The sequence below is a fragment of the Microtus oregoni genome, unplaced genomic scaffold (genome assembly GCF_018167655.1).
Source record: "Microtus oregoni isolate MIOR12 unplaced genomic scaffold, Mior012 000033F_ref0000390, whole genome shotgun sequence".
Taxonomy (NCBI): Eukaryota; Metazoa; Chordata; class Mammalia; order Rodentia; family Cricetidae; genus Microtus; species Microtus oregoni.
The window spans coordinates 12232018-12248196 of record NW_024543092.1 but is presented as its reverse complement, the minus strand read 5'-3'; the positions used below and the strand labels follow the sequence as shown (position 1 = coordinate 12248196).

The following is a 16179-nucleotide window of genomic DNA, read 5'->3' as shown; positions in this document are numbered from 1 at the left end:
AAGCCAGTCACCAAATACAAATTCTTCATCACTCTGCTATTGTGGGGTATCAAGAACAGTCAAAAATGCTGAAAGGGAACTGAGCGTGGTTTTTAGGCTATGAGTATTTTAGCATAGCTAAACGTTTAATAATCAAACTAATATTTAAAAACAACTTAGTTCCTCTGATCACATACAGTCCCATCTTACAGAAGTCACTGACTCAAAGTTCATCATCTAGCAGGAGGAAGAAATGTCAGGAACAGAAATTATCCCCTCTAGAACAGCGCTTCAAGGCTGATTGAGGGTTAGGCATAGAGGCAGGCTCTAGCGAGTGAACAAAATTTGCTTTTGAAGATTTGCCTAAAAGGGGATGTTACTGAAAGGATTCCAGGTGTCTCAGACTAAGAAGGAAATGCTGATAGGACAGGAAAGGGTTAACTCGGCACTCTGCAGGCTTGCTTTGCCCTAGTTCTCCTCAGAATGAAAAAAAGGGGGGGGGGGGGGAGACATGTCTTTAGGAAACAGTTGCAGTGGCTTCCAGGAGAGAAGTCCTGTGAGCCTGGACTCTGAGCACAGGCTGATGAGAGGCAGCGGGCTGTACACTTGTGTGCTGTTTACACTTGTTTACGGGAAATGCCATCTCTGTGTACCATGCTTCTCTGCTTTGATCCAGTCGTTGCCCACAGACAGCATGGTTTGTGTAACCATCATTTCTTGCCCTTGAAATGAAGGAGAGAAGGAAAAGTAAATTCCGAGTCTCTACAGTCAGTCGCGGGGGCACGTAGATTCCCATTAAAGACCCTGGACACTTGGGTGGCATTTCCAGGCTGTGGGTTGCAGATGGATCGTCGTTAAATAATGAAGTGCATGCACATGCCCACGGGACTCCACTTAGGAAGAGACCAATCACTCACTTTGGAAGCCTGTGACTTCCCCTGCTCTCCACTCCCAGGCGCCTCTCCCCTGCAATGATTTAATTCCTCTGTCCCCTGGCACCATGAGTTGAACAGTTTCCCGCCGTTCTATGAGCCGCAAATCCTGAGAATAGCCTTGAGGACTCACATACTGACTTGCCTGTTGTGGAGAAGCGCACAGGGTACAGCAGCTTTGCAACCTCCACAGTGCTAGTCTCGCGTGGCATCCGTATGTCCCTGCCGTGAGCCAATTTGGCCTCGGTCATCATCCATACTAAATAAAGGTGAGAATGTGAAGTGTTCAGGATGGACTATATCACAAACATGGTTGTGAGGGGACACACCGTGAGCCTGACTGACTTGCACCTATGCCAATATGGTAAACACACATGATGCACCATTGCTACATGTAGGGGAAGCCCAGCCAATCACCTTGCTTGAAGGGCGGGATCCCCTTGGGCTAAATTTACTTATAAATATTGCGGGTGTGCTCCCCGCCTTCCCTTCTGTTTCCTGCTCTTTGTTGGAACCTTGGTTTTGTAAGTTATCCCCTTTCCCCCTTAATAAAGCTGATATTAAAGCTAGCCTGATTAATCCTATTTGCCAGTTGATTACATCCCAACAGCTACAATCCAGTCTTTCTCGAATCTACATGGAACGGTGGGTTTAGTTAATAAAGCCATCACTTCTAGCCAAGTTAGCAGGTAGACATTCAGCTCATCAGTTCATATTTTTCTTGGTGACCTTAAATGAGTCATCTTTATGGGCTCATGTATTCTTTAAAACAAATGCTAATGCCTTCCACTTTCTCCTAAGCTTTCTGCCTAACTAGGTGACTCATGTGACAGCAAACCTGAGCTCTGGACCCAGATGCTCAGCATATGTGATCTTAGCCAGTGACTTGGTCTTGCTGAGATTCAGAGTCCTTGTTTGTAAATATGAAATAAAACAAACATGCAGCCCATATCATAATTCTAAGCATATTTGGATGTCCAACAATGTTCTGTTCATTCTCCCTCCTCCATTCTACCCCATTCCCTTCCTTATTCAAAGATCTAACAGGTGTAAGTGCATAAATATCTAAGTTGTAGATGCTAAGCACTGGATATCGTATAGGTAGTCTCTGTGGCTATTTTGTAATAATTCCTTTATGCACCACATTTTTCATTTATATATAATTTTTAAATGTGAGAATTCTTAAATTTTAATGCCATGAAAATGACTATTTTTGACATGATTTTCTTCAACTATTCTCTTATTCCCTCCCCCTGTAAAGGAATTTCTTTTCAGAACATAAAATTGACATGAAATAGCAAATATGACCATTCTATCATGAAAAACATTACAAAGCAAATGGTGGATAAGAACTCAATATGTGCTTGTACCTACAGACTAGTAAGGAAATACACGTTACACACACACACACAAACTCACAGCATAGTCGTATACGCACACAACCTCACCACACACTCTCACTAGCAATAGTTTACTTCCCCTGGCGTGCGCGCACACCCACACACATATAAATATTTTTAAAAGGAGGGAGACATTTGATTTTCTTGCAGTCCCCAAAGGAAGGCAATGGTACTTGTTACAAAGTACCTCTACTGTGGTGGAGGCAAAGGCAGACTGGGGTAGAAATGGGGAGCCCCACCCTGCCTCACCCTTTGGAATGACTGCGATACCCAGGGGCTCACCAGGCAGCATCAGCTCCTTAGCCACAGAGACCGGTGCACATTCTCTGAGTTTCTAGAACTATGAGAGGACAGGCGATCCTTTTAGAGCCATATCACAGGACACGGACCTTATTTGAGGAAGGTTTTAGAAAGAATGGCTCAACAGGAAAGTCCTTCACTTACAGTGCAAGATGTCCATTTTTGAACTCCTCAGACTTGGCCGAAAAAATGCTCTGCTTCCACTAAATGTGGATTGCTAAGACCAAAGGGGACTGTGACGAGTAAGACTTCTAAATATTCTACAAAAAAAAAGACAACATAGCATAATCGTGGTCATGGTTCCATCAGTTCTTGAAAAGCAGTGGGAACAAAGCGACAGCCTTTACTTCCTGTTATATCAGGCTCCAATCAGTTGTCCTCATTTCTCTCTGCCTTTGGGCTTCCACCCCTATGATCCAAATCTGGCCAAAGAGTCGTCTTGGTGCTGTATCTACACATGAAACCACAGATATACTTCAGCTGAAAGATTTCATATCTGTCAACTGAGAAATAATTGTGCCGTGGTCATCAAAGATGCTGTGTGCTGGGCAGAAATGTACTTGATATAAAATGGGATTTCTTTTTCATTCTGAAGTGAGTTTTGACAAATGCACATATTTTATTGATTTCACCCAACATTTACTTACATTCCCTGAGTCATCCAAGCAGGCAGCCAGAAACACATACGAAGTGTCTGCTGTGTTTCCATCAGCACTTAAGGAAGCTCACTCCTGAAAGGGGAGAAGGATTCAAGAGTTAAATCCATGCTGACAATTTTGTGAAGACCAAGAGACCTGTTGAGGTTGGCAACAGCTAAGAAAAAAGGAAAGAAGAAAGAAAGGAAGATGAGGGGAAGAAAAAGGAGGGAAATGGAAAGGAAAAGAGGAAGAGAAGGAAGGCCAAGGAAAGAAGGATGGAGAGAGAAAAGAGAGTGGAGAGGAAGGTTGTGAGTCAGACTGGCAAACCTCAGAGGATCGAAGGACTGGGGCAAGAGGAGAAGGTGTCAGCAACCCCAGAAAGAGGACAGTGGGCTGAGGACTGTCCAGCAGTCGCTGTGGATTATCCTGAAGGCCAGTTCCAGAAGCACCCAGAAGCACTGTGCTCCAAAGATGGAGAGAGATGTGTGTGTGGTGCCAGATTGTGTGTGCACACACCTTATCATCTCTGTATGTTTTCATTTCTACACGTTGCCACCCATACATGTTATAGCCCTTGTGTGTTACCACCAAGGCGTATTATCATCACCATGTGTGATGTTATATATGCATGCCATCACACATACATGTTATCACTGTGAGTGCTATCATCTATGCATGTCATCATCCTTGTGTATTATTACCCTTGCAATATCATAGCTTTGGTGCCAAAGTTCTTGTAATGTTTATTATTTTGTGGAAATTTCCAGTTTCTTTTAGTTTTCCCTAGGTATCCAGGTAAAACTTTATTTTTATTTTGTCACTAAATTTATCATGTATTTATGAGCTTTTCCTTCTGTTTCTCTTTCTTTAAGTTATTAGGATACAAGTTGGTACTTTGAATGATACCTGTATTGTATTTATAATGGTGATAAATGGATAATACAATAATTTGCCTGAAATCACATTGGTTTTTATTGCAACAGCTTTTTTATTCTAAATAATTTGACTTAAGTTTTTGGGATATAAAGTCTATTAAGTTTTTGCTATATAATAAGGAAGCAGTGTGAATGGTGGGATCCAGCAAGGAATGACTGAAAACCCAAAGGCTGCTATTTTTGAACATGTATTTCACAGCATGAGAACAAAATGTGTTCAGCTGTTCATTTCAAAAAGAAAGAGAAATCCTTTTAAAATTAGAACTATAACATTCAGCTTCCATAATTCATGCAGTCAGTGAAAGAAACAGAAATGCTTCATGCCCGCGGGCGGAGGCGAAAGTGGACCTCAGTGGAACACTTTGCGTCTCAGCATCTCTACATAGAACACACTTTTTAAAATAAAAAAGAGAGAGTTGAAAGTGAAGCATTAGGCCTTTAGCAAAGTTCAGCAGGAGTCAGGAAAACATGGAGCTTGAACTCTGACAAAGGGACCAAGTTTTGTTTCTGGGACTCAATGGTCCCATCTCTCGCCATGGGACATTGACATGAAATCCTTACTGCTTTGCCTACTGCTGGCTCTCCTGAGCACTCTGCTGAACTCCAGCCTATGCAGCATCTCAACAATGCTCAACGTGATAACGTTAGAGATACTGGTGACTTGAAATGGCCTTTTTCTTTTGCATACAGGAGCAGAGAGGGTTCAGTGATCATGTGGACTGCCTGTACACTTAGGGTTTCCTGCTCGGGCTCCTCTGAGAGGAGGTGTGCTGAGTACTGCTCCGTGAGTTACAGCACACTTCAGGAACACCCTGTGTGGTCCTATAGCCTAGGCGGAAGTGCCCTCCAGACCCCGAAGCTCCTTGAGTCCCATCAGATGCCTTGTTCTTGGTGAAGTGACACTGTTCCCCTCAGTCTGGGGCAACCCCTGATGTTTGTCCAGTTCTGCTATGAACTCTGTAACTTTTTAGTTCACAGTGTCCTCTTTGCTTTTCATCTGACACCAGCTCACCTTGTTAAAAACTCTTCTTCTAGAAAGGATCTGGCACATAAATTAAAGCCTAAGCATTAAATATAATGAGGTTTTAATTTTTTAAGTTATTGAAAATATATTTTTATAAAAAATATTCTGATTATAGTTTCTTCTTCCCCAATTCCTTCCAGATTCTCTAGGCTTCCCCACTCACCCAATCTACATCCTTTCTTTCTCATTAGAATACTGACATAATTAATAATAACATAAATAAATAAATAGACCCAAATAGTACAAAACAAACAGGAAAAAAAAACAGGCACAAGAAACATATACAGATGCTGAGACACGCAAATTTGTACATACAAAAAAACCACATAAAAACAAAATTGCAAGCCTTAGTAGATAAGTAGAAGATATGTAAGGGAGTAAAATCCTTTAACCAGAAAAAGCACTGAGATGAAAACCCTCCACGCACACCACTGAGTTTATTTTGTGTTGGCCATCCCCAGTGAGATCCTACTGGAGAAAAGTAATTTTTCTTACATGAGCAGTTATCAATTACAGATAGTTTCTGGGTTAGGGATGGGGGCTTGTGTCTACCTCTCTTCTCAGCATTAGGATCTCATCTGTGTTAGACCTGTGCATGGCCATGTGTGCTGCCAAACACTCCGTGAGTACATATGTTCCTCATTCCTCTCGTGTCCCAAGGCCTTGTTTCCTTGGTGTCTGCCTCCTCTGCTTCAGAGTTCACTGAGGGAAGTGATATGGAGGAAACATCCTACTTAAGTCTGAGTGTTCCAAGATCTCTCGCTCTCCACGCATTGTCCACTTGTGGGTCTCTGCATTTATCCCCACCTACTGCAGGAAGAAGCTTCCCTGATGGCAAATGACAGAGCAAGACACTGATCTGAGCATAGCAGAATGCCATTAGGAATCATTTCATTGCTATGTTCTTTAAGCAGAACACTAATATTTTGACGTCCCATAGGTCCATGGCCTGTCTTGTTTCAGGTTCTTGGATACCTGGTCAGCCTCAGGCATGGGTTCCATATCCTGGAGTGAGCCTTAATTCCAGCCAGGGAATTCCCACACAAATTGTGCCTTTATTGGACCAGTGTATCTTGCAGGCAGGTTCACCATTGTAGACTGAAGAGTTTGTGTCTGGGTTGGTGTTTACCTTTCTCCTCTGGTAGCATGCAGAGGACCTTCCAGGACCTGAGCACTAGTCAGTGGGGCTGGAGGCTCTATGCGGGCACCAGCTTGACTTTTCTGAGTTCAGCGATAGGGTATAATGAGATTTTTAGATATCTAGTTTTATTTATGCCAGTCTAATTTTCTTCTTAAAGCTTTCAACATGTAACTGGTAATTACATATAAAGATAATCAAGGAGTCTGGAGTATAGTTTAGTGGTAGAGCCTATGCTTAGCATAAAACAGCCTTGGTTCAGCTCATAACACAAATAAGTAATGAATGGATGGATGGACAGATGGATGGATGGACAGATGGATGGATGATAAAGTGTACATGAATTTCACCCCAGCGAGTGACATTTTGTCTTGCAGCGGAAGCCTCCCATGGTGGTGGATGACCTTTTTGAAGACATGAAAGATGGTGTCAAGCTGCTTGCTCTGCTGGAGGTCCTGTCAGGGCAGAAACTGGTAAGGATCTTTTCTGACCCTACCTGTTCAGTTGTGTCCATCTGGAATGACAGAATTGTGTGCCAAAATCGCACTAGCCATAGGAGAGAAACTTCTTCCTTAGTTGTTGACTGAGGCATCTGTCCTGGGTTAGGAATGGGTTCCCGCTGTCCTTAAGCCCCAAAGAAATAACACAGAGGTCTACATTAATTATAAAGTGATTGGCCTAGTAGCTCAGGCTTCTTATTAATTAATTCTTACATCTTACATTAACCCATTATTCTTGTCTGTGTTAGCCATGTGGCTTGGAACCTTTTTCCGTGAGGCTGTCATATCTTGTGTCCTCTTCATCTGGGTGACGACTGAAAACTGACTCTTTCTTCCTCCCAGAATTCTCTTTTTCTCATTGCCCCACCTCTACTTCCTGCCTAGCTACTGGCCAATCAGCATTTTATTAAACAAGTATAAGAAACAAGTCTTTACAGTGTAAAACCATTGTCCCACAGCACGTAGTAATTATTAATATCCCGGAAATACTGGCTCTTACCTCATGTAGGGAACAAAGAGTATATTAGCCTCCTGTTCTTGTGGACAGAAAGCACCATGACTGAAGTGGTGACAATAATCTTTAAGAGGGAAGAGTCGCCAGTGCCCTGACAAGGTGGACAATGCATCTGAAGCTATCTGGGAGATCACTGGGTTACAAATTAACAAACCAACAACTGCTTCACTTTAAGTATTTGTTTTCTATGGCTATGATAAAACTCTGATCAAATCACTTAAAGGAGGAAAGAGTTAATTTAATCTAAAGTCATAATCCATCAATGAAGAGAGGTCAGGGTAGGAACTTCGGGCTGGAACTTGGAGGCAGGGACAGAAGCAGAGGCCATGGAGGGCTGGTGCTTATTGGCTTGCTTTCCACAGCTTGCTCGGCTTGTTTTCTGATACAATCCAGGTTCACCTGACAGTGAGCTGGGTCTTCCCATATCAATCATTAATCAAGAAAATGCCCTGCAGACTTGCCTCCAGGACAATCTGATAGAGGTTCCCTCTTCCCAGCCCACTCCAGTTTGTGGCAAACTGACAAAAAAAAAAAACTAACCACAATTGCATCTGTGTCCTATGTGAAAGGTTCGTTTCTTAATATTTATATAGCTGTCTGTTGGAAACTAAGTTTGAAAGCAATATGGCACCTGCCATGTTCTGGCTGGCATCCCCTATCATCAATCACTTGTAACAAAAACCGAATGCTCAGGAAACATTTTTATGTCAGATAAAACCCACAGAGTGCCAGAAACATTGGCAGTGAGCAGGGAAGTATATTTTCATTATATTACTGCATTTTCATAATATGTACTCACTCATAAGTGGCTTTTAGACATAAAGCAAAGAAAACAAGTCTACAATTCACAACCCTAGAGAATCTAGATAACAAAGAGAACCCTAAGAGAGACATACATGTATCTAATCTACATGGGAAATAAAAAAATACATGATCTCCTGAGTAAATTGGGAGCATGGAGACCATGGGGGAGTGTAGAAAAGGAGGAGGGAGGGAGGGAAGGGAGCAGAGAAAAATATATAGCTCCATAAAAACAATAAAAAATAAATAAATAAAATATGTATTATTCTGTATCAGAGTATAACTGTAAGTAGCTGCAGATATAAAGTATAAATAAATGCTTTCTATAACTGGGAAACAGAGTTCAAAAAATAATTTCAAAATGTCCTGTCATAGCCTAGATAAGAAGTCTGGAATTGATAGTACTTCCTTTTCTCTTATTAGAATCTTTTTGTTAAAGCCTTGTACTTGTGAGAAAAATCAAATGTCAGTAACTGTAACTTCGTGGATGGAGGAGGGGCAATGAGGCCTCAGTGCACTTATCAGACTGACTGTTAGCTGATGCTCACGTGATCCTCGGCACAGAGTCTAGGGGTAGCTGAGACTACAGCATAGACATCTGTCATGGCACTCCACTAACGCTGTCTAAATTGACAACTCTCACACAGATAATCAGGCAACATCAAAGTTCGTGGGATGTGCCATGTTTCAGATGAAAGATGTCCTTTGTAGAGGCAAAATCCAAGGTCTACACTTCACACCTAAAGATGAGTAGGCAGGAGCCATCACTTAGGCATTTGGGTCACTCCAATCTCCTCCAAGAGGCTTGGGGGTGACAAATCTCCCCGGAACCACCTCTCCTTATCTTAGTATAAAGTCTAGGTGAAGGGACTCTTCTTTTGTGTGAGCTCCAGAGTTCATTCTAGAAAAGTGAAAATGGGACAACCAATAAAACAAGCAGGCACGGGAGGTTCACAGAAGCAGTGAAGACCGAACTCTGGGTTCTGTCTCCTCTAGGACAGGAGACTGCATCCAAAACAAGCAGTGTTATGTTCCTTCCACTGACACAAGGGCCTGGGACCCCTCAAGTTTATCTCTTGTATCTTTTTTATCATGACCACAGAGATTATCGAGTTTTCACTCTTCCCCTGAACACAGTACATTGTAAGAGTTTGTTCAAAACTATGAGCCCATGTAAATTCAGTGCAAACCATTCTAGTGCACTCACAGGGCAGCAGATGCTTATGGACAGGTGTCCATCATCTTGGTCCACCTTTGATTGCTGCTTTGGGGGATGGGAGGCATCTCTGTGCATCCTGTGAGAACACTGCTCTGGATTGCTGCCTCAGGCCTGATCAGAGCCACAAAGGTCGTCCATCAGTTTGAAATGTAAGAGAATTTAGGTCGCAATAAACCCCTCAGGATTTTTATGTAGTGAGGATCGGAGACCAGGGATGGTTGCATGACCCTCAAAGTTTTACGTTTCTGAGACATGTACAGAGGTCTCAGAAGCATCCCTGTAAAGTCCCCAGGGGGACCTAGCGCCTGTTGTCCTCAGCAGAAAGTTCCTGTCACATACCTCTAATTAGCATCCCTCCTTCTCAGTCACACTCCCAAGTCATCCTTCTTTCTTAGCTACCGGAAACGCCTCCTCAGTCAACCACACGCACCCCAATGCTTGTCTGTGCTGTGCTGTGGAAGGAGCCCAACAGATCACAAGTGAACAGCCAGTTCGGAGCATGCAGGCATGCAAATGAGCTAAATTGTATGTAGGCATATGAAGGAGTGCTAGCATGTGAGAATATCAGATCAAAAGCACATTCCTTTGGCTTCCTGACCTGAACCCACCTGAATTTACATCAGGATTGAAGGAGCCTTGTATGAGTGTTGGAAGAGCACACTTGTCATTCTAAGTATCAGATCTAACTCTGCCACTGTATTTAACCGATCAGCTATCTCATTTCTGGTAGGCATTTAAATTCTGAGTTAACTTATTCTAGAAAAGCGATAGTGGACATTTCATAACACAGTTCTTTGTTAAAATGTCCTACGCATTCATGTATAGTTAGAAATACAGAACCGTAAAGGGAACAAAAGTTTTTATAGCTTCGACTGGCAGAGAGGGAAACTAGGCTGGAAGGGCATTTTCTAACCCGAGCTTTTGTTTATTGATACTTAAAATTCTCAGCCACATAAACTGAAGTTACTTTGAGATTATCAACGAGTGTTTCAGTTTTGCACGCGTGTGCTGTGGTCCAAGATTCTGCAGAGAGGAAGAACAGGGTGCAAAGGAATGAAGGCCCTAGGCATTTTCTCAGCCTTTCAAAGCAAGAATGTGAACAAAGTATTGTCCTTAGTATTGTCAGCACAGTGGGGAATTCTATAATTATCCCAGGGCGAGGGCAGTTCTGTAGCAAGCAATGTCCTGAGCATCTCAGAAGTGCAGCCCAGGCCTCTGGCTCTGATCAGCATTCAGGAAATGTGGCCAAATGGCTTAGCAGGCTGTTTTGCCAGCATCTCAGGGTGAGGGCTCCATCTTCTAGTCCCTTTAATGACCTGCTGTGGCTCCCTTGGCTTTGATTTTATTTAAGGGAATTTTAAATATGTTCAATTATTTGTCTCGGATCCCTCTATTTTGTTGAGTATCAACTGTGGGACATTTAAAGAATGTGAATATTTGCCATGTAGGAAAAAGAAAAAAAACAAAAAACAAACTCAAAAACATAAAACAAACAAACAAACAAAAAACCCAATAGCAACACCGTGGACACATACCAACAATCTGGAGAGGGCCCTTCAAATCTGTTTGGTTGACCTGGAAACATGCCTGCTTTTTGGAGGACTCTTCAGCACTTTGCCTTCAGGGGAGCCTGCTAATCCGCTCAGACATGACCAGTAGGTACTTGGGAAAGCCTGAGCATCAACAGTCCCTCATGTTCACCCCAGGGCTGTTAGTCACTGAACTGACCTCGATTCCACAGTCTGCATTGCCTACTGACAAGCTAACATTTCTCAGATCTGCAGTCTGAATAAGCCACTCTCTGATGCCTCTGGAGAAACACGGATGAGTGAAATATGGCTGACATCCCCAAAGAGCTTACAGCCTTGTAGTGAGACTAGCTACTAGCTAGAATCCATTATTGTCTGAAAATCAGATGCAAATATAAAGTCAAGATAATATAACAGGCATTTATCTCCTCTTCACTGAGCCAATACATGTATGAAGAAGAAAGGCAGAAGGAATTTGCTAACTCAATATCAGACACTGTATTTGTAGATATAATTATAATGTGTGGTGTTGATATGGGGTATTCATATTGATAAATTTAATAGAGTTGAGAAATAGAAAGCATAATGAAACTATACAATATAATATAGGGGTTAATGTCAGATACAGGAGAAAGTAGGGATTTCTCAATAAATAGCATGAAGAAACACCTAAATTTTAAAAAATTAAAAAGATGAAATTGTTCTTTAGATCCTAAACATATGGACAGTTCGTATCTGTGTGCTTTCGGTACCTAAGTCTTGTCACACTTAGAGAAGATAAATGAATATCTTTTAGAAAATAGAGTTTAAAAAGTAATATATGACAAAAAGCTCTGGATGTGAAAATTTTCTTCATTTAACTTGATTAGAATTAAATTAAGAATTTATAAAATGAAAACAGGAGAAAGTGGCCAAAGTTTCTCACCTAAGACAGACACAGTTTGCTCTGGGAGAGGCTTAGAAGAGCATTGTAGCAAGGGTGTGCAAAGTACATGCACTAAACAAAAAGATAGCAATGGCTCAAAGGAGAGACTTGGGCAAGAAATATGGAAAAGAATTTGACAAAAGAAACCCGCAGGTCAGAGAGAGAAGTTTATGCCAATGCTGGTTGGTCAGGGATATACAGATGGGCATTGGAGTGGGAGCAGAACATATGCTGAATTTAAAAAATAGAAAAGCCATCTGTCAAATCAAGTGTTGAAGGGAACTTACATGGACAAAATTATCTTTGTCTTTGTGGTTCGCTGTCGCAAACAGTGAACAGAGCACTAACTACCCTCTGGAAAAATGTAGCATTAAACATTGGAAACCATTTTGCCACTGACTCAGCAATTCTAGGGAAAGTATGCCTGAGGGAAATCATGCTTGTACAAAAGCTGAGAAATATGAGATTTATTAGCCAGCAATGACCTGGAAATGATCCAGCTCCTATCAGAAGAGTGTAAACAAGACCCTGAATATATGGCTGACTATGAACGAGAGCCCTGTACAGAGGCAGTTTAGGTGAATATTGTCAATAAATTCATGTGTAGAAAAGGTTCAAGTGACTATTACAGAGATACCCTTTAAATACAGACAAAAGCTCAAATAGTTTTAATGTTTTTTTTTCTTTTTCTTAGTTTATGGTTTCAGTCTTTAGCCTAGGCTGGCCTTGAATTCATGGCAACCCTCCTTCCCATATTAGGCAACAGGGAACTAAGATGACAGATTGAGCTGTTGTGCGCGGCTTAAAATAAGAACATTGAGGACTTCATATAAATGCGTTTAATCTGTAAAGACAGGCATGTGTTGGGCTGAGTCTTAAATGGTTGCCAAGGGAGTGGGAAGACAGGAAATAAGAATGGATATAGGTGTGATGAAAGAATATGGCGTTGGTACTCTGAGTCTTGACTATCTTGGTGCACTTGCAAATGTTTTTGTCGTGGTAACACATAGTTAATTGAATAACCCAAACCAGTGTTCTGTGCATAGACCCGTAATGAGACAAAACATAAAATATATGTATTGACGTAAATAAGTTCTTAGGAAAGAACAACACTAAAAAGCATAAAAATATCTTCTATTTTAAATATTTTTAAAAATTGCAATCTAAAATTATCACCTTTGTGAAATTATAACACGTGGTTTTGAATTTCCTGGGATATTGTTTAGAGCTCTAGGTTCATAGAGACCTTTCACATTATCAGAACCTTGAATAAAGCAACTGTATCTCATTAATATTTGTGGTCCCAATACACAAAAACTGGGCTCACAGTATTTACTTCACTGAAATTGCTTTGGATATTCTTGCTAAATATGACAGACAATATGCATAGTGAATTTCATCACATAAACATAAACCATGTGGAGCAGACACTTGCAAAGAAAAAGAAGATAAGCATTTTAGTTCTCATTATCTGAGTTTTACTCTTGGTTCATTTGCTTCAAAGTTTTGGTCGTTCAACTCAAGAAAGATCACTAGTAATTGTCAACATCCTTGTATGTTTTTATAGCTAAAGAAAGGGGGGCGGGTGATGAGTGGCTGAAAGTACTTTTCATATAAATATTTCTTGCCATGTAGGCATGGCTGTCTCAGTAGACAGCATGAGAATTTGTTGAGCTTTAATTCTTGGAAATCAGCCAGGAAAACACACTACATATCTGCGATTGAACCTCTATGGAGAAGTGAGTAGTGTCTCCCCAGTACTGCTGAGATAACACGCCTTTACACGCTTGCTCACCTCACTGAGATGGTGTCATGGCGGTTGCTCTCCCACTTCCTTCAGTGTTTATTTTGACACATGGGAGGGAATTAGAGATCTTTCAATGAGCATACATGCTGTTACGGCCATGCCTTTCTTTCCCCAGCCTTGTGAACAAGGACGCCGGGTAAAGCGCATTCATGCAGTGGCTAACATCGGCACGGCACTCAAGTTCCTTGAAGGAAGGAAGGTAAGGAACGTAATGGCCACACTGAAAGGAGAAAGTCTGGGCATGCTGGCATTCACACTATTGTCTGTGCGACCACAACTGCATGCTGTCTGTGCAACACGGACAAGCAGCAGAAAAGTAAAATAATTTAGATTTACATAAAAGATACAAAAGATATACTTCACCTAACTCCCTCCAGGTTAAGAACATATGTAATGATGGAACTGTTATCAAAAGAAGAAAAATTAAGGCCAGTCTGACATATTAACACATGCACAGACAGTGGTCTAGATGCGCCGTTGCCCCAAGATTCAATCTAACGCAAATCTCATTGTCCCCCAATCTACAGCAATTCTCCAAGCACCCCTAGCCTTTAGTGACCTTTGGCACTTTTAATACTGCTAGTTAGCTAGTTTTGGAAACTCTCAGTTTGGTCTTATGTGGTGTGATTTTGTGATTAGATTGTAGTTCCACATTGCTGGCATGAATCCCAAGAAAGCACTGTTACATCGTTCCCAGTATATCATGCAGATGGACCTAGGCTTCTTCTGTTGTAATTCTGATGATGTGAACGCCCATCAGTTGATAAGGTGGCCCCCTAGTCTGTTAGCTGTGGTTATCACAAAATACTTAAGACCGCATGACTTGTCAAACCAGAACATCACTCTCTCAGAGTTCTGGAAGCTAGAGTATCCAAGAGCTTGATGAAAGCATCTGCCTTCTGGCTGTATCACCAAGTGATGGTGGATCTCACACACTGAGATAGAGTAATCCCGTGCCAGCCCAGACCCCTTTTCCTTCCTGCCATGGGAAGCCTCAGCATAAAGCCCTCATCTGGCCCTAGTAACCCACCAGAGTCTAATTCAGCAAATGCTCTTTAACTGAAGTTAAGGGTTAAATTTTCACATATAATGTCAGTGACACATTCAAACCCCAGTGCATCTGGATGCTTTCAGATAGTGATGTGGCTATTTTTCCACAGTCGAGAAGTAATTTAAGGGAAATAATTAAGACCATGTTATTATCTAGTTCTCAAGAATTAACATCTATTGCTTTCTAATGGTTATTGCTCCACTTGCCCACTGCTGGCTTTAGCTTCTTCTCATTGCAGATACATGCCGAAAGTCTTCTAAAAAGAAACCAACTATTTATTTAACTAATTTCTTTTGGTATTAGTGCTATCTGTTTGTTTTATTTCCTAGTTATATTTCATTGCAGTTGCGGTGCTGTGTTGTTTTCTTACCCTTGCTTGGCTGCTGAGAGTGCCTGCAGCTGGCATCTGCATCCTATAGATCTGGCCTCTTCTCTTCTGTATCATGTGGTCACACATGCTCAGGCTTAGTTCATATTCTCTGTTCCTTGGGTCTGAAATTGAGCACTGCTCCAAGAAGGTCTTCGTTTCATTTGTGAATGGTCACTATGAGCCAGATCTGTGTGCTAGATCTGTGTGTGGCTGCTGGGATGTTGTTGAAGCTAGGTTCTTTTGAGAAATGGCTCTAGAAAATATGTATGTTTTCTAATCTATGTATGTATTCCTCTCCCTCCTTCATTCTTTCCTTTTCCTTCCTTCCTTCCTTCCTTCCTTCCTTTCTTTCTTTCTTTCTTTCCTTCCATCTATCTATCTATCAATCAATCTATCTATCTATCTATGTATGTATCTACACACACACAGAAATAGCTACTCCTATATATTCATGTGTGTCTTTCACTGTGTCTGTCTGTCTTTGTGTGTCTTACTGTGTGTGTGTGTGTGTGTGTGTGTGTGTGTGTGTGTGTGTGTGTGTGAACTACTAGTTCACCCTGATTCCAGGCCGGTGCAAACTGTTTCCTCTGACCTTTTCTGCTCATTTGTTTCAGCTCTCTCTGATAATGAGAGACCTAGATTTCATCAACAATGTATAACTCTCTCCTTTCCACTCTAATTTAAATTTAAAATAGTTTTAGAATTGCTAATCCATGTGCCTGTATGACTATATTGAGGAACTAGAGAGCAGTAACATGATAATTGTATCCATCAAAAGAACTATTTCCTTTTGGCCTAGGTTAGTTCTATTCTTCTGGATCCACTGAATTATATTTATATTTTTTATAGATAAAATACTCCTACTCATTTGTTACTGTTTATATTCACTTTGCATTACACACACACACACACACACACACACACACAGGTTGCCTTTATTTCCTTGTTTATTGGGAGAAGTTAGTCATCATCATTGTTCTTAGAGGAAAAGTTTAATAATACTGCAGATTCTCTCTGCACCGCCCCCCCCCACCATGCTTCTATTTTCACTTCCCTTATTTCCAGCCTTCAGGTAACTAGTCTTTGGTTTCTGACGTCCTTTCTGTATGTCTTTTCA

General features: G+C 41.3%; 1 protein-coding gene across 3 annotated transcripts in view; it reads left to right on the top strand.

The window, feature by feature from the left end:
* The window catches only part of Syne1 (spectrin repeat containing nuclear envelope protein 1), a 461524-nt gene that overhangs the window by 92487 nt on the left and 352858 nt on the right, over window positions 1-16179 (top strand). For all 3 annotated transcript variants that reach the window (XM_041680032.1, XM_041680030.1, XM_041680029.1), the window contains exons 4-5: window positions 6724-6819; window positions 13757-13840. In XM_041680032.1, the coding sequence (XP_041535966.1) occupies window positions 6724-6819; window positions 13757-13840 (180 nt within the window). The remainder of the gene's footprint in view (window positions 1-6723; window positions 6820-13756; window positions 13841-16179) is intronic.